Raw genomic sequence first — 24,538 nt, forward strand, 5'->3', positions numbered from 1 at the left:
TAATGCCACTGCACTGCATACTTAAAAGCTGTTAGATGGCAAATTTCATTTCATATCAACAAAATATATACCACATTTTTAAAAAATGGCTCATCTCTGGCCCTACTTATCCTCAAATCCTTATTCCTGTTTCCACCCTCAACAATTCTGATTCTTTTTGCCTGTATTTAATACGGTATTTCCAAATATTATGCTTAACACTGCTTCTCACAGATTTATTACCTACACATCTCCTGCACGGTAGAAGAGGTTTACAATATTAGTAGTACCCACACACTTATTTTTCACTTCTCTTAATCCCCCCAACAAAGTGACATCACAATTTTGGGTTACATTAATCAATCAATGTTAATGAATGGTCCTGTTTCTAATCTGTTTAGTTTTTAACGAATCTATTGAATTTCCACTCCCAAATATTTCAACAGCCACCCATGAGTTCAATTTTCTTAATTCCTCTGTCTGCCTGCTTCAAACAGGACTGGTAGTTCTTTAGCTTTGGGCACACATGTCATCCTGGGACTTTATTTTCCTATTTCTGAGTGAATTCTGTGTTCATGAAAGTCCCTGTTTTTCCTTTCTGGATATATTCCCTTGTTTTGCTAGAGCGTATCTTCTAGTAATTGCCTAAGAAATGTTTTTCGTTAGTACGCTCTTTTTTGAGTCATAAAGTTTTCTGCTCCCCCACCATCTGACTGATTGGAGACAATTTTAGGCTGAATGCAGAACTTCTACCATCTTCAACCTTTTATTCTTATTATTTATTAGCAAGAACTTAGATGCTATTCATATTTCTAATGCTTTCTAAATGATCCTCAAAGCTTTTGAGATAGTCTCTATTTCTGGTATTTAAAATTTAACAATAATGTGTCTAATATGAACTTTTTTCACTTAGACTGCTTGGCTCTATGTAGGTCTTTTAAATCTGGAACTCAAATCCTAAAGAAACTTTCCAGTATTATTTCCTTGATTTCCTCCGCTTCATTTTTCTCTTTATGGATCTTGTTAATTAGAGACTAAATCTCTACAAGGGTTTTACAGTACACTGTAAATGATACAGTTCACATACAACATTATATAATACTCTATTGAGTAATTAAAGCAGGCCGTATATATACTATTAAAACAAAAACATACATTACTGATTATACGAATTATGCAGAATCAAAGTTATAATCTCAAATGCTGATCAATCAGATAACTTAAGGAAAGCAAGCAGAAGATGAGAAATGTCAACCAATAACTTGCTGTTCGATGACAGTAGAAACTGTCATGATGCAGGCATGATGCAAACTTAACTGATCACTGTGTTGGCAGATTCCTCAACTTTTTTTTTTTTTTTTTTTTTTTTGACAGGCAGAGTGGACAGTGAGAGAGAGAGACAGAGAGAAAGGTCTTCCTTTGCTGTTGGTTCACCCTCCAAAGGCAAGCGCGCTGTGGCCGGTGCACCACGCCGATCCGAAGCCAGGAGCCAGGTGCTTCACCTGGTCTCCCATGCGGGTGCAGGGCCCAAGGACCTGGGCCATCCTCCCCTGCACTCCCGGGCCACAGCAGAGAGCTGGCCTGGAAGAGGGGCAACCGGGACAGAATCTGGCACCTCTACCGGGACTAGAACCTGGTGTGCCAGTGCTGCAGGCGGAGAATTAGCCTAGTGAGCTGCAGCGACAGCAGACTCCTCAACTTTCAAAAAAATGCTAGAAATAGCTTTTTTATGCTCAACTTCCCGGTTTTTTTTAAATACAAGTATAAGCAATAAATTCCAATTATAAACATGGGGTACAGATAACACTGTGTTATGCCAAAGGATATCAACAGGCTAGGTTAGTCGAAGAGTTTGGAGATTTTGTTCTCCAAAATACAAGATAATGTGGTTATTACAGAAATCAGCTTTGGAATCATTTTTTTTTCTTTTTGGACAGGCAGAGTTAGACAGTGAGAGAGAGAGACAGACAGAGAGAAAGGTCTCCCTTCCATTGGTTCATCCCCCAAATGGCCCCTGCGGCTGGCGCTATGCCGATCTGAAGCCAGGAGCCAGGTGTTTCCTCCTGGTCTCCCACGCGGGTGCAGGGCCCAAGGACTTGGCCCATCCTCCACTGCCTTCCCAGGCCACAGCAGAGAGCTGGACTGGAAGAGGAGCAACGGGACAGAATCCGGCGCCCTGACCGGGACTAGAACCAGGGGTACCGGCGCTGCACGCGGAGGATTAGCCTAGTGAGCCGCGGCGCCAGCCCAGCTTTGGAATCTAACAGACCTAAACTCTTATCTTCATCCTCACTACTTACCAGTTGTGGTACTTGTGGAAGTTATTTCTTTAAACCTTCTATGAAATGAGGATAGATTTACTGTAGAGATTTATATAAAATGGTACATGTAAACTGTTTACACAACAGTTACACAAGTAAATAGTATGTAAATATAAGGCTACTTTAAAATTATTTGTTTGAGACAGAGAGAGACTGACAAAGCTCCCATCTGCAGGTTCACTACCCAAATACCAGCAACAGCTGGTACTGGACCAGACCAAAGCTAGGAGCCTGGAATTGAATCTAGGCTTCTACCCTGGTCAGAAGGGACCCAACTAACTGAATATCACCTGCTGCCACCCAAAGACTGCATTATCAGCAAGCTGGGTTTACAAGGCAGAACCAGGACTCAAACCTATACTCCCATACAGGACAGCAAGGGTCTTAACCAGAGTCTTAACCATTAGGCCAAATGTCTGCCCCTAAACTTATCTTTTAATTCCATTTTCCCATTAAATTTTTGAACTGCTCTTCTCAATGCACAATAAATATTACCTATTATTAAAATACCAAAAATATGGACTAGTGCCTAAAATATAAACATTGGCTAATCCATCAAGGCTCCCTATTTGTAAGGAAATAGGGCTAACAAAAGAAGTGGGAGGCAGCCAATGAAAACAGTGCTTTCTTCTGGGGTGATAAGAATGTTTTGGAATTTGATAGAGGTGGTATTGTACCACTTCTGATTGCATTGTGAGGGAACTAAATGTCACTGAAGTCTACACTCTAAAACTGTCAATTTTGTGTTATGTGAATTTCACCTCAATAAAGAAAAAATGGAAAAAAGGAAGGAATTTAAGGGACAGAGTCAGAAATTATTAAAAAGGGAGAATATAAGAAATATTCTTCCCCAAAAAAAAGAAATATTCTCAATTATTTCAAAGTTTGCCTCTAAATAATCTCTTATATAAAAAATAATCAAATTTTTAACTGAATAGCCAATAATAATGTCAGAAAAACAAACACTTTCTTCTTACTCAAAACAATAAACAATTAAGGTTGACTTAGAGCCACAAATTAAAAAAAAAGTTTGCAGTTTCTTCAGGAATAAAATGTATGTAACAGTTCAAAGGCAGAACGTGGGCTCTTGAATCTGCAATATAGCAGTTTACATCAGGGTAAATAAATCCAGGGTATACAAGATAATGGATGTCTCTTTTTAAAATTTTTCTTTTTTTTCTTTCTTCCTTTTTTTTTTTTTTTTTTTTTTGAGAGAGAGAATTCCCATTTGTTAGTTCACTCCCTAAAAGCCCACAACACCAGGGGTTGTACCAAGTCAAAGTCAGGGAACTCAATCCAGGGCTCACACATGGGTGGCAAAAACTCAGTTTCCAGAGCCTTCACCACTCCTCCCATGGTCAGTCCACATTAGCAAGAAGCTGGAGCCAGGAGTTAGAGCCCATTATGGAACCCAAGATTGACATGGGAAGTGAGCATCTTAACTGCTAGAATAAATGCCCAGCCTTTGATAAATCTTTTTTAAAAATTACTATTCATCAAGAGAGTGAGCTCTATAAGCATCAATCTTATAAATATAGGATCTTCCCACCAAAAAATGCAATAAAGAAGAGGAAGTGACTTATTTCCTATGCATTCAGACAAAGGGAAAATATTTTGTAAGCATCTTTTTAAAAATTTTCAGCATTTCCCAAATTATGGCCCATGGAATAATTTGAGAGATGTTATCTGAAGTCTTACAAAAGAAAAGAAAGAGGTGGTATGAGGGAAAAGCAAAGAAAAGCGGCATACAAAAATCTCTTAACTCTTGGGAGATTTACAATGCAGAGTGGCATATTAAATTTTCTGCAGTAAGAAAGCCAGGTCACCTATATTAAACCTACATTTTCCTGATTTATTCGGGAAAGAACAGTTCTCAAGCTACACCTCTTAAGCATCTGAAGCACCAATTTGTTAAAGACCACACAGATTTACACCTGATAACATATAAGCCAGACAAATTCAATAACCGCCTGAGGGTAACATTAGCACACATATATCAAAGAATAATCAATTATCTGAATAAAACTGTTTCCTATTACCAGCAGGTCAGGGCAAGAGCTTAATGGCAAGAAAAACGGAAGGAATGTAGTTAAATAGTAAAAGGAAAAAGAAAAAAGAATTTTGAAAGAGCCCTATAATTTCCCTTGTGTGAGATGTCTCTCCCCTGCCCTATTAATTCTGACCACTTCTTATGAGAAACATTTACAGTTAAGAAAGTAAAAAATTTCAGCTTGACTCACTTTTCCTCCTCAAAAATTTTATTTTTTATATTAATTCCTGACCTACAAATTACTCAAAACAAGTTAAATATTTCTATCAAAAGTATTTTGATTAACTTAAGTATAAAATTTCATACCAGCATAAGCTATACCTTCTAAAACAGTTAAATAATACTAGTCAATTTAAATATGGAAATATTTGCAATTCAAATTTATTTTACTCAAGCCTATAATGTAGTTCAACAACAAAGTCTTACCTCTGGGCAATATTTCCTACTTGGAAGAAAATCAGGGAAAATGCAATTAGAGAAAAAGAGTGATTTTAAATATCCTTTTACATTCCAATAAAGAGGCCAAAGAAAAGTCCAACTGAAAATAATTTTGAAAACAGAAAAGGAAAGATGTATGAAAATAAACAAGCATTTTCCACTGAGACGTTATCAGCTTTGAACCAAAAAAGAAATCACTACTGATTATTACTATTATCCCCAAAATAGTTTGAACCAAACAAGAAAATCAAACAACTTAGGTATGAAATATATCCAATTCCTTGGTAAGGTTAATTCTAACAGGGAAATTACTTAGGCATTTATTTTCATTTAGTTTGTAAGAAAAACTACATTTTCTTTCCTGATCATCGTTCATCACTCCTCTCACAAAGGGGAAGGTGCTAAGCAATAGAAGCTATCAAAGCCTTACTTCCACTTATTGCCCACCCCCCACACCCCCCAAAAAAAACAAGAACAGCATAACTCTCATATTCAACTGATTTTTTAACATTACAATAAGAGGTGGCAAGATCACTCGGCTAGCAGATTCATTCACTAAATAACAATGTGGACATAAAACATTTTTAGAAATAGTAGTTTTTTTTAAAAAAAAAAAAAAGGCTAGATAAACTAGATAAAGCTACTAGACAGAATAAACTTTGGTCTTGAATACTGATCACCAATTCAATAAGTAAATCTTGTAATTCAGAAGCATAATGTCAAAAGGATCTTGAAGAACCACAGTATTTTTTAATATAATCTAATGTCTGATAACCTAAAGCTACAAAAGGACTGCAACTGGACTTTTTTTTTTTTTTTTTTTTTTGACAGGCAGAGTGGACAGAGAGAGAGACAGAGAGAAAGGTCTTCCTTTTGCCGTTGGTTTACCCTCCAATGGCCGCCGCGGCCAGCGCACCCCGCTGATCCGATGGCAGGAGCCAGGTACTTATCCTGGTCTCCCATGGGGTGCAGGGCCCAAGCACTTGGGCCATCCTCCACTGCACTCCCTTGGGCACAGCAGAGAGCTGGCCTGGAAGAGGGGCAACCGGGACAGAATCCGGCACCTCTACCGGGACTAGAACCTGGTGTGCCGGCGCCGCAAGACGGAGGATTAGCTTAGTGAGCTGCGGAGCCGGCCACAACTGGATTTTAACAATAATCTAAAAGATGATCAATCATCTCCCGTGATTATTTCATAACTCAGAAGAGACCAATGCAAAATCAGCAGGCTAGATTAATTTACCACAATGATATTCTTACAACAATAAAAAATTTGCCCTCTGTATCAAAGTATTCATGCTTTTTTAGGTCTAACCTCAGGACTAACCTGGCTTTGCTGACTCAGCACCTGGCTGAATATACAATTATAGTGCTGTGAAACAGATGATCCTGTGAGGTATTTCATCAGGCCATAAAGACCCCTAATAAACATTTTTGTACCACAGCAGAGAATACATGTCTGGTGATTCTGAGGTACCCACTCATTTCCCAGATTTTTCATGTCTCTTGATTCAAAATCTACTTCCCTCATTCTTTTCTCTATGGCCCATTGCATTTTTTTTTTTTTTTTTTTTTTTTTTTTTTTGGACAGGCAGAGTTAGAAAGAGAAAGAGAGAAAAAGGTCTTCCTTTTCTGTTGTTTCACCCCCACGGCTGGCGTGCTGCGCCGATCCGAAGCCAGGAGCTTCCTCCTGGTCTCCCATGAAGGTGCAGGGCCCAAGCACTTGGGCCATCCTCCACTGCACTCCAGGGCCACAGCAGAGACCTGGCCTGGAAGAGGGGCAACCAGGACAGAATCCGGGCCCCGACCGGGACTAGAACCTGGGGTGCTGGTGTTGCAGGCAGAGGATTAGCCTAGTGAGCCTCGGCACCGGCCCCCATTGCATTTCTTTATATGTGTTATCATCACTGACTCAGTTACATCAAATTGCTGCTTCCACGAGTTTGCAATGTCAGGCATCCTTTCACTGTTGCCTGCCTAATTATGAGAAAGCAAATTTATTTCTCTGTTTTCAGGTTCTTAAACAGTACCACTGATACTTATAGTTTTAATAGATTCTACAAAGAAGTAGGCAGTGTTTTTGTAAATACTGAAATTCAATTTTAAAAAATATAAATACTATAAAAATGCAATAGAAAATAATTCAAAAATACAAAAACATAAATATGCTGCGGTTCTAGACAAGTTGCTAAAAATCAACCACCTAGAAAACAACTTACGGCTAGCTTATAAAAAGGTGTAGCATTATATAATCACTTAACAATTATAAACAGATGCTACATCTGAATAATGCTTTATAGATTACAAAGTGCTTCCCATTCATTATTACCTTTAATTCTCATAATCACAAAACATTTAAATTCAATGTCTCAGGAAAGACATTTAAGAAACAGTATAAAGAAAGTAAAACCATTAAAGCACTGATAATTTAAATTATTCACACATATATACTTTTGCTCTGAAATCAAAAACTTTACTAAGATTATTTGCACAGTAGACATAATCCTATCTTAATTAATCCTAAGTGATTAATTTAGGCTTTAGCAAGTTCAACAATTCTTTGTTATATTCTTTGTATCAAACACTTCTTCAGGTGTTTGGAGCACTTATGCCCTTTAACAATTGCTCTAGATAAAAATGCTATCAGTCACCTATATGTTTGTTTAAAGAAGCTTAAGTGAATAATTCTACTCAAGGTTTTAAGTCTGTTAACTGTTAACTGTGAAACAAAAGACAAAAATTACATTATAATGGAAGCCAGGCCTTAGCCTGGTGAGAGGCATTTTATGGAATCCAGAATATTATATGTGAGGTTAGTTCTTACCAAATAATTATACACACTGAGGTCTGCTAGGACCATGAAGTAAAAAAAAAAAAAAAAAAAAAAAGTTATATGTACAGTAACACCATAATAAAATAAAGTTTACCTCTTATGTATCTTTTTCTGTGGTTATAGAAATCTCTTCTAAATAAAAATACAATATGCATGTAACACATCAATATATGAAATAAAAACTCCAGAGTTCTTACCTTACTACATCATCAATATTGTTCCTGTATACGCCTTCAAGTCTTTCTGCAGGAAATCCCATAGCAATAATATTTGGATAAATATCTGAGTATTTAAATTAAGGAAATGTTCGAAATACGTAGTAATACAAATATATACAAATTTTAAAACATTTAATTATAAAAAGATAAAGCTATAGAAATAAATGGTCACCAAATGCATTTATCTAAAACCTGTCATTTATAATTAAGAAATACTCGTAAATACATTAATTTCAAAAAAGATCCTCAATTACATGGCAAAATAATTTTCAAACACCTCTATTTAATACATTAAAAATATGCCTCAGGGAAAACAATTTCTACATTTATTATATTTAACTACATAAGAAATACAAAAATCTCATTCTTTGTAAATCATGGGACATAAAGCAAAACCAAAACCAAAACACCTTCATATGCCTGAAGAGACAGTATAAGAAACCACGGTGTAGAAAAAAATAGATACAATGAGGCTCAGAAAGTTAGGTGTGCCTCTAACTATCTGTAAAATTTGAACAAGTCACTTAACTATCTAGACCCAGGATTTCCTATCCCACATGATGATAAGGTTTAAGGTCAATTCCAGCCCTTGTTATGTTGGACTTCTTAATAGTGAAATGAAGTAAAAACTTTACTAATCAATGTAATCCATATTTAGCATACCCATTATATTCAATTACATTACAAACTATAGTTGGCATTAAAAACCTTCATATTTAAGAAAAATTTATATCCAACTGACTATAAAAATCATTAACAATCCACATTTCCCTGATTCTTGCTCATTACAATGGCTTTATTTTTTTCCTGAGCTCTTTAAAGTCTTATTCATGATTTCCTGACCCAGATCCTTCTTGAAGCCTAAGCCATCTGTCTAAAGGCTCCCTGCAATACCATCTCTGGAGATCTCTACTTCTGAATCCATTTACCTTCCAAATACAACTCAAAATTCACCTAATTCAGTACCATTTGAGCACAATACACTATTTCAGTATTTTTTGATCCAAAAATAGTTGTCAAATTACTGAATACTTTTATTTTGACATTATAAATTAAGGTTACATTTCTACTATATGTTCTAGTTATAAGATTACTATGTGTTGACTGGAGAGATTTGCATATTTTAAGAAAAAAGTACACAACAGAGTGCACAAGGTACATTTTACACAGAAGAAGGCACAAATATTTGCTTGAATTCAAACACTCTCAAGACATACACACACATGATAAACGAGAAACCAAAAAAATGGTTGTTTCATAAAAAAGGAAAAGAGGAGAATCATAGAATAGGTAAAATCAAGACTGCTGTGTTTCTTTTTATAATGTTGACCTCAGAATCATAAAAAAAAACTTTGTTTAAAAAACGTCACACATTGAAAATAGGCAGAAACAAATATACCTGATTAAATATCAAATTGGCAACCTGGAGAAAGGATTTATTTCAAGGATTATTTGGATACTGAAATTTTACTGTACTTCAGAGGGATTTGTTTATTTGTTTAAGATTGAATTATCTGAAAATTAGAGTTACAGAGAAAGAGGGAGAGAACAAGATCATCCATCTGCTAGTTCACTCCCCAAAATAGCTAGAATGGTCAAGGCCAGGCCAGGCGGAAGCCAGCTTTGAACTCCATCTAGGTCTCCCAAGTTCGTGGCAGGGGCCCAAGCACCTGGGCCATCCTCATCCTCTCTGCCCTCCTAGGAGCATCAGCAAGGAGCTGGATCAGAAATGGAACAGCTGGGACTTGAATTGACACTCATAGCTGGTGTCACAGGCAACGGCTTTAATCCACTGTGTCACAATACCAGCCTGAAAGGGAATGTTCTTAGAAAGAACTACATAGAAATTTTAACCTTCTTTTGATAGTTTTTACTATTTCTAATAATATCACCATTGATGTCCTCAAAATATCTTGTACAGTATAGGAATCAGCAATGACATAATGCTAATTATTTTAACTTTCAAGTTTAGTGTAAGAAAAATAACATTATAAAATCAAAGAAATCAAGTCAAAAATTTACAGTAAGAATATGAATCTATATTTATAAAAATCTTTATTTTCTGGGTCTTTTCACTGAGACGGCCTATAAAAAATGTCAACCTCACAGCAATACACACTCCTAGAATCCATATCTTCAGCTCTGGTATCATAATACCCTAAAAAGTACCAAGTTCATTAGAAAAAAGAGTTGATGCCATGTCTGGGGATAGGAAGTTATGAGAGAACCTAGGCTACCTTTCTGTGCCAGGAGGGCTTAATGAGGTTAATGCTCTGTATCTGGACATAAGAGCTAGGAAAAATGAGGTCCTAGTGACTAGCTGTGATAAAATGAACATAAAAAAAATTAAAATGAAAGTAAACTAAAAAATATTGAATAAAACAAAAATCTAAAACGATAACTCAATGTGAAAAAAAAAAAGCTAAAACAACCACAACAAAAACTCACTTACTTATCACCTTTTAAGGTGGGTACCAGAACAATTCTTCACTTTTAAAACTGAATTATTCAGGCCAGCGCTGCGACTCAACAGGCTAATCCTCCGCCTTGCGGCGCTGGCATACCGGGTTCTAGTCCCGGTCGGGGCACCGGATTCTGTCCTGGTTGCCCCTCTTCCAGGCCAGCTCTCTGCTGTGGCCAGGGAGTACAGTGGAGGATGGCCCAAGTCCTTGGGCCCTGCACCCGCATGGGAGACCAGGAGAAGCACCTGGCTCCTGCCTTCGGATCAGTGTGGTGCGCCGGCTGCAGCGGTCATTGGAGGGTGAACCAACAGCAAAGGAAGACCTTTCTCTCTGTCTCTCTCTCTCTCTCTCTCACTGTCCACTCTGCCTGTCAGAAAAAATAATTTTTTTTAAATAAAAAAAACTGAATTATTCATGTAGGAACTCTTGCAGGGCAGCTAAACAGCTCCACTTCATCAACTCCACTTTATGGAAAAACATCAATTAATAAGAAAAGCTAGATAGATTTAGATGAGTCATATGAAGGTTCCTCAAAAAGTTGACAGAAAATACATAATATGAAAAAACTGAATGGAGTTCAAATTTTTTAGCACCAAGCTAAACTTATTTTTAATTCCATCTTTCCATGAACTTTTCAAAATAACCTAATATTCTGCAAATCCTAATGAAATTAGTGATGTAGCAAACATCAACAAATAATGCTGAACTAACAGGAAGTGGTTGATGAGGAACTTAACTTTCTTATAGAGCCAAACAGTACCACACAAGATACTTTCTAATGAAAGAGACAAATATAATTGTACAATTGCATTAAAGACTATCGCCACCCAATTTTAATTTCAATGCCTGCATCAAGAGTAAGGATCATTTACCAATTGGTATAATGCAAAGTAAAGGACACAGCATTATCTGATGGCAAAGTGTCTTTAATCTAAATTCACCAAACCTTTAGATAGAAATTTTAATTTATAGGAAAAGCCAAACATTATGAGTAAAGTGGGCACAGTCAAAAGGTCTGTAGGACATGACACCAATTCTCTTCAACATGTATCACTTTAAAAAAAAAAAAAATGGGATAAGAATGGGTAGAACGGGCCGGCACCGCAGCTCACTTGGCTAATCCTCTGCCTGTGGCGACAGATTCTGTCCTGGTTGCTCCTCCTCCAGTCCAGCTCTCTGCTGTGGTCTGGGAAGGCAGTGGAGAATGGCCCAAGTGCTTGGGCCCTGCACCCGCGTGGGAGACCAGGAGGAAGCACCTGGCTCCTGGCTCCAGATTGGCACAGCGCACCAGCCGTAGCGGCCATTTGGTGGGTGAACCAATGGAAAAGGAAGACCTTTCCCTCTGTCTCTCTCTATCTAACTCTGCCTGTCAAAAAAAGAAAAAAGAAAAAAGAATGGGTAAAATGGGTAGCTGCCTTCGATCTAAAGATTTTAAGACTTCTAACAGTCAATTTCACAGGTACAATGCTGGTTTGGATACTATTTTAGAAGAATCAGCCATAAAGGACATTTTTAAGTCACCTAAAAAAATTTGAATATGATCTGGTTATTGAAGAAAAAATTTACTGAAATGGAAAAGGAATGATGGCCTAAAAGGGGGCAGGTTTCAAAACAGAATGTATAAGCATTAATAAGTATAATGTATACCATTCTGATAAAAGAATATGTACATATCCATAAAACATGTAGACAAAAAATAAAAATCTCTAAGTACTAAGAATACATATATTTTCCTCATTCTTGCTTTTTTTCTATTTTTGCTACTATGCACCTGGCAATGTTTCTCTAACAGATTTTCAAAATGACGTACGTATACTTTATAATTATCTCCATGTCTATTTTAAGTGTCATGCCAAAATACTATCTTGCCCTGTATGACTTGTTTAACATTTTTAAAATGCTGAATTTATAATAAATGCATCTAATATTTCAATAATATTCATTATGTGCCAGAAACAATGTTTGTCATTTCAAGAACACATAAATGTATGCCCAACCTCAAAAGATTTTTATCTAAAGAGTCCAAAGGAAACCATTAGGATTATCATTTTAACACCACACATGCTGGTATCATCTATTGTGATCACATAAGAAGGCAGCTCACCTAAAAATATAATTATTATTCAGTTATCACAATGTTTGTGTACTATGTGCATTCACGAGGGAAAAAAAAAACACAGGAGTGCAGAGGTTCAGTGAAGCCCAAAGCAATGCAATTCTTGAAACTCTATAGTCTTTACCTAGTAAATTGTGCCTGGAGCACCAATGTAGGAAGCCAGGGAATAATAGAAAAACATAAGGGGTGAAGCTGCAGCAGGGAACCCAAAGTTGGTGCAGCTACCACCATTCTGGAATTTGCATCCAAAAAGTTAAAAATGTATTTTGTTAAAAAGCAAACAAACAAACAAACAAACCCGAAATACCTTGACTATTTTTTGAACGATGCAAAAAAGAATTACATTTTATTAAACAACAAAGAATCATTATTATCACTAACATACCCACTTAACCATTCATTTCAGTGAGAACGCTAGTTAAGATTTTCTCCTTACAGAAAAGCACAGAAGTACAAAGCCCCTTGAGATGTGGTCATTCTAATCAGGACTAAGCTCAAATTTATCCTTGTACTACAAATATCAATTAATATTTGCAAAGAATCTGGTTAACTTAGTTTTAAAACAACTATTTGTCCATAACTATACAAAAATGGATATCATCTATTCATTAAACTCAGCTGCCCTCCTCTTCTTCATTCACATTATTCAAAATATTCATTCACATAATTATTCATATAATTATTCAAATTATTTAAATTACTCAACATTCTGTGCAAGGAACACTGAAGAACATGAGACTAAGTAAGCAAATACTGCCCTCAAGGAGTTCCCATTCTATCAGGGAAGACAGACACACACAGACCAACAACTTTTCCTAAGGTCCTATGACATAAAAGATCAAATACTTTAAGAGCTAAAAAGCATTTAATTTTGAGGAAGCACAGATAAAGCTTCACTAGTATGCTGAATAATCCTTAACAGGTAAATTCAGAAATCAGTAGACAGAGGAAGAAACAAGATCAGCTACAATGTTTCAAGCAAAGGCTAGAGCAGAGATACATAAATACATGACATATTTAAGAAAAAGTAATCTAATGCAGCTCACAAAGAAAGCTATAGGGAAAAAGGCAGGACTGACAGATTAAGTGCAGTCTTTCAGAAGCCACAGCAGGGAGTGCAATTAATCACATATACAAGGAACCAAAGGCCAGGATCAACAGGGCAGCACCCTGCAGACCAAGTCTTGTTTGTAGCTATGTTTCTTCTTTTAAATAGAATCCAGGAATGCAGTTTTTATGATGTCATTTTCCTTAGATTCTCAACTTCCTTACTTATATAGTTTTGATACTTGAGACTTTGACATCTATCATATATCACAAGGACAGAGGCACTCTAGTATCTGTTGAGTGTTTGCCAGACAGTATTACAAATCTGAGCACATTCTCATTTAATCTAACATTCCTACAGAGTAATATTAGTATTTCACAGATGAAGAAATCAACAGTCAAAGCAACTGGGCAGGGGCTGGCATCATGGCAAAGCAAGTTAAGCTACTGCCCACAATGCCAGCATCCCATATGGATGCTGGTATGGAGAGATGGCTTAAGTATACAGGAGAAGTGTCTAAGCTATACAACACCATTTTATATAAGGGACAAATTTTGACATGGAAGGGAGGGTCCTGAAACCAATCCTCCCCCCAGCAGAAACCAGGGGATAACTGTAAATAATGAGCATATGTGACTTTCAATACAAAACAGCCTTAACCTACATTTACCAGATATTCTTCTGAGCAAGAAGTATTTAATATTAAAATTTCATTTTATGAATTTTAATTGATAAGTCTAAAGCCTAACTTGGTCATTAAATGAAGCCAAAATACTTCTGGCATCTGTAAATCTACTTGCAAGCTAGGTAGTATGATGCCTAAAACCATGCTCTAGAGCCAAACTGCTTGGACTTGAAACCCAACTTCAATTACTATATTAACTCTGAGCAAGTAATATACTCTCTCCATGCCTACTTCCTAAGTAAAATGGGGCTCGTAAAGATACCTGTCATATTGGGACATCATAAGGATTAAGTAAGTGAATATGGAAATGATACTTACAACATAGTGATGGCTGCCTATCAACTGAACAAATGGTAGAACTTCATTTCTGAAGGGCCCATCATAACTAATTTTTAACTGAAAGCAATTTGTGGAATAATTTAATCTTTCTAAAGAACATCAAAACCTAATAGAAACTAACTCTTTGAAATCTTTATTATATCAATTTTTCATTTAAGTACCTACTTTATTATAACTTAAGAACAGACAAAATATTATTCTAAAAAAAAAGATTTTTCTGATACTATTACTGAATATTGAGTAGGCAGTAAGGAGAAGGTAGAAGAAATGCATACATGGTACTTTCTATTCTACCCAGGTTAGATGCTAACCACAGCCACAGAAATGATATACACTGAAGAGCGTTTCCTCCCTCCCACCTCTGAGCAAACATTCTACTACTTCTTTATTCTAATTGAAGTATAATTTGTGTATAATAAAATAACATGTATCTTAAGTGCTTAGGGTGGTGAGTTTTGATAAATGTATATACCAGGTTTGATTAGTCTTGTCTTTGGCGGTGCAACAGTCACTTCTCACTACAGAACAGAGTGTTTCAGAAAAAAATAATAAATGGTAATTAGTTCTAAAGTTTGTTCAAAAAGTCAGTTTAACCCATAATTTATAAGTGAACCATCTATCTTAAAATAATGTGGCTATTTTACAGGCTAGGTAAATTTTTATTGGTTGGTCTAGGCATCCAATCATGCCCTGAAACATAAATACCCTCTTTTATCTAACAAAATCTTTTATTAAACAACTTCCAAGCTGAAATCTAAATAAAGTGTTCCCCTTATCTCAAATTGGCATTTGTGTCTAGTTTTATAATAGAAATTTAAATGAAATTTTCAAATAGGGAATAATAACCAAACATAGCTGGCTAAACTTTATTAAGAATGTGTTCCTGACATATATACTGAATGTTACTTTAAGTATGGTGACTACTAAAAGTGAAGTGGTTGTAAAAGTTTCTTTGCAGTGGTCAATATTACTGATAGAAGTATGCCTATCCCTAAACAACCTAGTGTTACACACAAACCAATAACCACTTCTGATCTCCATAATTACTTTAAGGAAAATTATTTCTATAGATCTTTATAGTTAACTAAAAGTTGTAGTAACCGTATGAAACTATAACATATTTATTATACATGACTGGCAAAATAGAAAGTGATATTCAGCTTTAGAAATTAGCAAACAAAAAGCACCAAAAACAAATCTGAAGTTACCTGGCTCATAAAGAGGACTGCATTCAATCAGCACTAGGAGTGAGGGAAGGAATACAGTAAAACTAATAAGAAAAGAATGGCAGATAGATACTATTCAATATTTCTCAGGAACTGCTGGAGCCTCTTCCCTGCCTTCTGTCAGTACTTTCAACAACATACAGTTGAGGATCAAGTGAGGGGAAAAGAAACTTAGCTATTAATAAGCTAGCTACTTGAGGTTCTTTTTTTATTTTTTGACAGGCAGAGTGGACAGTGAGAGAGAGAGACAGAGGGAAAGGTCTTCCTTTGCCGTTGGTTCATCCTCCAAAGGCTGCCATGGCTGGCGCGCTGCGGCCGGCGCACTGCGCTGATCCGATGGCAGGAGCCAGGTACTTCTCCTGGTCTCCCATGGGGTGCAGGGCCCAAGGACTTGGGCCATCCTCCACTGCACTCCCTGGCCACAGCAGAGAGCTGGCCTGGAAGAGGGGCAACCGGGACAGAATCCGGCGCCCTGATTGGGACTAGAACCCGGTGTGCCAGCGCCACAAGGCGGAGGATTAGCCTAGTGAGCTGCGGCACCGGCAAGGTTTATATTTCTCTTAACAAATTTTAATAGATTTAACAAACACTTTCCAAGTATGTCACAGTTATATCCATTAACATTTCCAATTATACTTCAAGTATTATTCTCATGGACTTTTTTTTTTTTAAGATTTATTTATTTGAAAGAGTTAGAGAGGTAGAGACAGAGAGAGAGGTCTTCCACCAAACTGTTCACTCCCCAGATGGCCGCAACAGCTGGAGCTGCGCCATTCCGAAGCCAGGAGCCAGGAGCTCCCTCCAGGTCTCCCACGTGGGTGCAGGGGCCCAAGGACCTGGGCCATCTTCCACTGCTATCCCAGGCCATAGCAGAGAGCTGGATAAGAGGAGCAGCCAGGACAAGAACCAGAGCCCATATGGAGCATTAAGTCACTGCACCGGCCCAATGGACTTTCATATAATAAAGATTTTTTATTTCTTTCTAGATTTTATTTTTCCCTATTAAGTAAGCCGAACACTAATGATGGCTATGGTTTGTAAACTTAAGATTCAGATCGAGAAGAAAGCAGAAATAGCAGTTCCTTCACTTTTCCAGTTGATAAAGTGCTAATTGCTTATTATTTAAGAACAATTTGTTCTAATATATAAAGCATATAATCCTTTCTGTACAAATTAACACAGCTTAAAATCTTATTTTCTAAAGATAAATGGGGGCACAGGCACAAAAGCTTCAACTATGAATGTTAAGAGCACTCCAAAAAAGTGAGTTTTTAAGAATGAAGAAGGAGGCCAGCGCTACGGCTTACTAGGCTAATCCTCCGCCTGTGGCGCCGGCACCTCAGGTTCTAGTCCCAGTTGGAGCACCGGATTCTGTCCTGGTTGCCTCTCTTCCAGGCCAGCTCTCTGCTGTGGCCAGGGAGTGCAGTGGAGGATGGCCCAAGTCCTTGGGCCCTACACCCGCATGGGAGACCAGGAAGAAGCACCTGGCTCTTGGCTTCAGATTGCCACAGCACGTCGGCCATAGCAGCCATTTTGGGGGTGAACCAACAGAAGGAAGACCTTTCTGTTTCTCTCTCATTGCCTGTATAAAAAAAAAAATTAAGAAGGAATAGTCAGGAACATTTAGGTGTCCGCCCCAGTGCTAAGCGCTTTATAAATACTATCACTTAACACAGAACATCCAGAGTCCAGTTCCAGCTTTTCAACTTTAAAGCCTTTGACTTCAGATAAGTCATTCAATCTTTGAGTCTAAAATTTTTGTTCTGGGGCTGACTGTTCCACTTCCAATCCAGTTCCCTGCTGATGTGCCTGGGAAAGCAGCAGAGGACTGCCCAGGTCCTTGGGCTCTTGCACCCACGTAGGAGACCTGCAGGAGGCCCGAGGCTCCTAGCTCCTGGCTTTATCCTGGCCCGGCTCTGGCGACTGATCCATCTGAGGAGTGAACCAGCAGATGGAAGATCTCTCTCTGCAGCTCTGCCTTTCAAATAAATAAATCTTTAAAAAATTTTTGTTTTGTTCTTCTATAAAATATTATCACTCACTTTAACATCTTCATACTTGTTTTAAGAACCAAATGAGATATCTGAAAAATCTTTAAATCTATAAAACAGCAAAAGGTTCTATAATTGTTAACTAATGGGTTATTATTAATAGAGGTTACATGGGTTTAAAACGCCCTATTATTTAAATTTCATTTAAACATCTTAGTACAAAGCAAGTCAACATTGTTTTTTATAATCAAATTGCAAATAAAAAAGGAGTTTAAAGATTTTAATGAACTTAAATTCACTTTAGCATAAAATTTAGTTTCCTTTTAACACTTTTCAGTTACTTGCCAGCAGTGCCAACACAAAAGGAAAACTGATTGCCAAATAATCTATGAACTCTACCGAAGTTTCTTACTTCTTCAAATGAGCCTAACCTCACATTTTTTCATGTTTTCATATTATATGAACTATGACTAAAAGATTTGCACATATTTTTGCTGTGAAACAGAAATTTAGATCTAACTTTCTCATGGAAACATCATACTCTTCAAAGTAACATCAAGAACTGCTAATTTTTCTTAGTAGCAGTACTGTAAACTGGCTCACTTAGCAAGAAATCTGCAATCTGTCACAAAGAACTTTAAAACTGTTATGTCTTTTATTTTAGAAATCCCATTCTAGCAATATACTCGAAGAAAAAAACAAACAAAAAAAGAAGTTATAAAGATATTCACAACAATCCTATTTACTAAAGGAAAAAAAATCCACTCCAAAAAATACAATAAGAAAGCTATGAAATTTAATACAGCCTAATAAAATATTGCCTATATAGCCTTAAAATTAAATACTCATATGGATAAAACATTTCTCAAAAGACCACAAAACAGTATGAAACCACTGATTACAACATTAACAATGTATATATAAATATTAATAAATGGGAAGATAATTTCCAGTGGTATTCAAATATAACATTTCTGCCAACAGAACTCGTTAAATTCAAGAATTTTTAACTGATTCAAGAAATATAAACTAAGATTACCCTCTGATAAAAATTTTAATTGTTAAAGAATCAAAATACTCTAAAGATCAATTAAACATAAGCAAATTAAACCTCAGGAAAGCATTTTAAGTCACTGATAATGTTAGTAATATGTCAAAAACCAAAGTATAATTTACATACTAACAAAGTATGATAACTGATTAGCTGATTCAATCATTTTCCACTTCATGGTAGCTGTTAATTATGAAATTATATATCTACAACTGCTCAAGTCTACATCTGTGAACCTCTAAAAATTTAAGTTGCCCAACAAACTGGTTTTAACGAGTATACCAATCAATCACCTTCTTCCTAGGTCTCTGGATGAATATGATAAGCATGGTTTCCTGTTTCAGAACTCTGTTACTGTTAAAATACATACATATATACACATTTTCTCTCTTTCTCTCTCTCTCTCCAGTTGTGTTCCCACTAAAAATTATCTAGGACTGACCACTAATGACAAAGCAAACAAAATATGGACATAACTTTGATAACAGCATTCAAAAAGATTATCAGTTTAATGACATGCATTAGATGCATTTGTCTATATTTGCCATATACTTGAACTAAACCAAATGCTAACTTTAATAATCTCCTCCATCAAAACCAAAAGCCTATGAAAGACTGTAAAAATTAAAATGTTGACCCAGAATTATCATAAACTTCATAAAAGAGTATCTTTAAAGCTCAAATCTTTATATTCAATGTTAAGATTTAAAAGTTAACTTCTGTTTTATCAATCTGCTTATTTTACTAGAAGAAATAATCTTAAAACACTCAGGTTGTGGTTACTCTATAATCATGCAAAAAGATGTACTACTACTAATTTTTAGAGCAAAAAAAGATGTTCAAACAGGTAAAATACAGAAGCGTGATATATCAGTAGTTTGAGAACAAAGACCCAGTAATATTTAGCACCAATTCACTCAATGTTAACTGCATTCTGAAAAATATAACAGACTACAAAATTTCTATCTGCACTTATCCTGAAGATGTAATCATGAACTAGCCAATATTCAAAGATTACTACATTCGGGAATTAAGAAAACAATGTTGTAATACAAGTATGTCTGCAGCAAGTGGGCTTTTTCTTAGTAAGCCCAATCTGCTAAACTTTTAAATTTGCTTCTACAACAATTTACCTTTCTTTTTATTTTTTATTTTTTTTTTATTTTTTTTGACAGGCAGAGTGGACAGTGAGAGAGAGAGACAGAGAGAAAGGTCTTCCTTTGCCATTGGTTCACCCTCCAATGGCCACCGCGGCTGGCGCGCTGCGGCCAGCACACCGCGCTGATCCGATGGCAGGAGCCAGGAGCCAGGTGCTTCTCCTGGTCTCCCATGGGGTGCAGGGCCCAAGCACCTGGGCCATCCTCCACTGCACTCCCTGGCCACAGCAGAGAGCTGGCCTGGAAGAGGGGCAACCGGGACAGAATCCGGCGCCCCGACCGGGACTAGAACCCGGTGTGCTGGCGCCGCTAGGCGGAGGATTAGCCTAGTGAGCTGCGGCGCCGGCCCAACAATTTACCTTTCAAAGTCTGTTAATCTGAAGCTTCATTTTATATCTGGCTTTAACAAAAGCAAGTCTCCATTCTATACTGCAAGCCAGGAAATCATTTGAAGACAACTTACTTTTTTTTCAACTGGCAAAAACAACTTTGCCTAAGTACAGTATTTTAGCCTGCAAGAAAAACCAATATGAGCTAGAAATATATACGACTTTTAAAATATGAAGCCATGTATATTGTCACTCACTACTAAATTAAAAAGAATCATATTACTGATTTTATAATTCTCTTGTTCTAACATTTTGATAATGATTCCTACTTCCAATGAAGGTATTAAATCACTATATCAATTTTCCAACTGCTTTAGTAGTGAATTATCCAAAACAGTCTGAAATTACACATGCTAGAATGGAAGGGGAGAGGGAGCGGGAAAGGGGAGGGTTGTGGGTGGGAGGGAAGTTGTGGGAGGGGAAGCCATTGTAATCCATAAGCTGTACTTTGGAAATTTATATTCATTAAATTAGTTAAAAAAAAAAAAAGAAATTACACATGCTAAACTACTAGGCAAAATATGTATTTTAAAATTTAATATGCAATTTTAAAGTATACTGGTATATGTAAGTCTACACTGCTTGATTTGCATACATTATAACCTTAATTTTAGTAAGCTATCTATAAATGTGAGAGGATACCATACTAATTTGAGTTCAATTATTGCAAATGGGGAAAAAAACAAAATTACTGATCATGATTTATTGTATGATCTCTATACTCAAAGAATATACCAAAAATTTAGTAAATGAGCTTTTAAAAAATATAAAGTTTAGTAAACAAACACAGAAAGACCAATAGTTAGATGAGACAAGAATCAAAATAAAACAAGAACTATCTCATACCTTTTAAATATTATTAAGTAAACAAAATAAGTAATGGCTTTTAATATTCTAATATTTGGATAAAAATCTCATCTATTTGTATGCCTCACTTAAGTATGAGATAACCTGTGCATACATATCTGTCCATTCAAAAATAGTCCAAAAGGATATCATTCTTTTCATGACACACAATTCAGTACTGAACAAAGTCTATAAACTGATGCTATTGAAATAATCTACTTTTTTCACAGGCATTAGCTTGAAATTTGTAATTTACAGGCATTAGCTTAAAAATTGACAAGATGCTTCTTTTACGAAAAATATAGGCTCCAGACACACAAATTCAAAAGCATATCTAAAAAAGATTTTGATCATATTAACTATTTCATATGAGGAGAAACATCTCAAGAAAATAAAAACAAGGTCAACATAATAAATAATACAAAATAGATTAAAATTAATCACATTCCAGTTTCTATTAAACCAAATATGCTTTTTTAAAGAGTTCTATACATCTTGGTAAGATCATTTTCTTGAAGGTGAAAAGAAAGTTACAGAAACAATTTATATAGTGGTTCAAAATGCAGCACAAAATTTTAAACAGGAAAGCTTGTTTGCAGACAGACAAGAATTAAGTTGTAGGAGAAGAAGGCAGAGAACTTGAAAAATTTAAGTAAATGTTTAAGGAATTCTTACAAAACTAATTCCCTGTTTCAAAAATGAATTCCTATGTAAGTAAGCTTGCCAGGAATACTATACTTTAAAAATATCAAAATCTTGTGTAATTTAATATCTCAAGTTAAAACATGATGTTTCCAATGACAAGTCAGTCTTCTACTACATCACCTTTAGTTCTGAACCAGTATCTTTTTATTTCAGCAGATAAACACTAGCATAAACCATTAAGCCTCGTTTTGTAAAAGCTTAAAATCTGGTATCAGTCTTAAAAAGTCATAATTAGATGATACCAAAAACCAAGGTGTCAAAATCACTTATATCACTAAATTATCTTAACTTTTTCCTACATCTGAATAACAGATGGCAGGCCTTAGTTCTTGGACAGTACACAATAATCACAATCTGTGTGACCTTTTCAGTATAAAAAGAATCCAAATAGCCTTAATAGCTAGCACCTTAGCAAATTTTATGGTATTGCAGAGTCTTGACCACGACCTAGATAGAAGAAACTGTACCAAGCTTTCAGTATACTAATTTATTTTACATAAGCTTCCTACTAACTAATCCATGGAAGCTATTCAAATGCTAGATTGCTTCTTAAGGTTATAAAAACAACATACTTGCATACACTCACACCCAAAACATTTTTGTTATCACTATGTTTTCATTAACATCCAAGGAGTTACCTACCAAACCTATATCAAATTTCCTTAAAAGTCGAAACAATTTTATCTCATTAGGAAAAATGTTACCCTTAAAAAGCAATCAGGTTTTTAAAAAGATAAGAATATGTTTCTACCCCAATATTTTAATTTTTTAACTATCTTAACTAATAAAAATATACTTCACTGATAAAGAATTATATTGCCAATAATGCTAAGATTATTTCTGCTTTAGTAAAATAATTAAAAATGTTAAGAAAAATAAGAAATAAAATTCTGACAAATGACTAACAAATGCAATTTTCTGACCACAAAGCTAGCATTGATTTTAAATGTGAATGCACAGCAAATCTTGATCAATTAATATCACATCAATTACCTAGGCAACTAGGCAAATATAAACCATATCATTCAAATTATGCTTCAGGGAGCAGTAGCATCATTACAAAGCCAATATCCCTTTCTGATTAACAAAGGAAAGCAATAGAATTATCATCACTGTAGTATAAAAATGATGTGATGAGTTTTTCCAAATTATTTCTATATCCACTTTGATTACAATGCAGCCTAACATTCCTACAACAGGAAAAGAAATTAAGAGTTCAAAGCATCTATTATTTTAGATCAAAAATATTTCAACAAGTCTAATTTTGTCTTACTTAAGTGAAATATGCTTTGAGTAATTTTAAATATGCAGATTTCCTATAAGTTAATATACAAAACAAAGCTCCAATATTTTAGCTCTTTTTGTGTAACTGATTATAATTTTTGTAAATCAATATCAATAAAATTATCCCTAATAACTTGTCCTCTTAAATCCACTCTAAAGAAAAAAATAAAAAATAAAGAGAAAAAAAGCCAAAATGCAAACAAGCTTAATTCATAACATGAAAATAATACATTTTTCTGATGATTTCTCCATTTAAAATAAATAAGGCAATTAATGAAGCAATATGAAAAGTATGCTTTACCAAAAAAAAAAAAAACAAACAAACAAACAAAACAAACAAACAAAAAAAACACACACCAATTCAGTTCACCAGGAACAAGATTATAAAATACATGAATATAAACAAAACTGGAAGCTAACAGGAACACAAGAAGTTTTAGCTAAGTAGGCCACTGGATGATTTTTTTAAATTCTTAGTCATGTTTCTTAAGTCCAGTAAGCAAATAGAGTTCTTTATTCATATACTAAGGTAAATACCATAAGCCTTTTTCAATAAAATTTGAGCAATGGGTACAATTTGCTTTTCTTAATAAATCTGAAGCTACCATATGAAAAGCCATCCCAGTTTTAAAATATTTATCAATATATCTGAATATCTCTTGCAATTTCAAAAAGAATCACAATACTCAGTCAAAACCTAATTTTCATAAGAATTTTAAAAATAAGGCTTTGACATTTCATTCTCCATGTGTAAAATGAGAGGCAAAATAAACTGTAAAATCAAGCAAAAAGAAAAAAATGATAGCAAGCAATCTATTCCTAGAACACTTTCATAATTATGCTTGTCTGCCCTAAAAACAAAACAAAACAAAAAATTTAGAATGCACTAAAGCTATTCCCTTGGCAGCCTCCCATCTCTAAACTAACCTAAAACTGCATTCCAACTGTTCCCTAAAAATTTCACATTAATACAAGTTTTCACTTTAGATAAATACTTTAATTCACTAGGCTGACAGCAAATTTAAGGCCTAGAAAAGAATGTAACACAGGCATCAGGGAACTTTAGTCCTACTTTTTATCTGAGAAGATTTAGTAAGTTTTTATAACTTGTCAGAAATTTGCCATTTTACATCAGTACATTTAACTTCACCAAATCTGACTATAACAAAAGTAGCTGTAGAATAAAAAAGTGTAAGATTAAAGAATGCACTAAACAGCATCCAAGTATATCTGGAGCCAAGTAACTCCCAACTCCTTTACATAATTACAGGAAAAAATACTACTTTAAGAAAAACTACTGACATAAATCTTTAATTGCTTTCTCTTTAATAAAGCATATCATTCTGTTAGCAGTTCTGCATAACATTCTCTGGAATATCACATACAGTACATTATGCTTA

The 24,538-nt window shown here is 35.4% G+C and overlaps 1 protein-coding gene across 11 annotated transcripts in view; it reads right to left on the minus strand.

Moving 5' to 3' along the window:
* PTEN (phosphatase and tensin homolog) overlaps positions 1-24,538 on the minus strand; it is a 98,032-nt gene that overhangs the window by 62,697 nt on the left and 10,797 nt on the right. For 6 of the 11 annotated variants that reach the window (XR_016222180.1, XR_016222179.1, XM_008270133.5 and 3 more), the window contains one exon: positions 7,819-7,903. The exons of 4 other annotated variants lie outside the window; for them this stretch is intronic. Coding sequence is in view for 4 of the 7 variants with exons in the window: in XM_008270133.5 (XP_008268355.1) it covers positions 7,819-7,903 (85 nt within the window). In the remaining 3 variants the exon portion in view is untranslated. Of the gene's footprint in view, positions 1-4,776; positions 4,787-7,818; positions 7,904-24,538 lie in introns of those variants that run through there. One more of the 11 variants, XM_089314824.1, reaches the window with a different exon arrangement.

This window comes from Oryctolagus cuniculus, chromosome 15 (genome assembly GCF_051225735.1).
Source record: "Oryctolagus cuniculus isolate XC-2025 breed Fujian yellow rabbit chromosome 15, ASM5122573v1, whole genome shotgun sequence".
Classification (NCBI taxonomy): Eukaryota; Metazoa; Chordata; class Mammalia; order Lagomorpha; family Leporidae; genus Oryctolagus; species Oryctolagus cuniculus.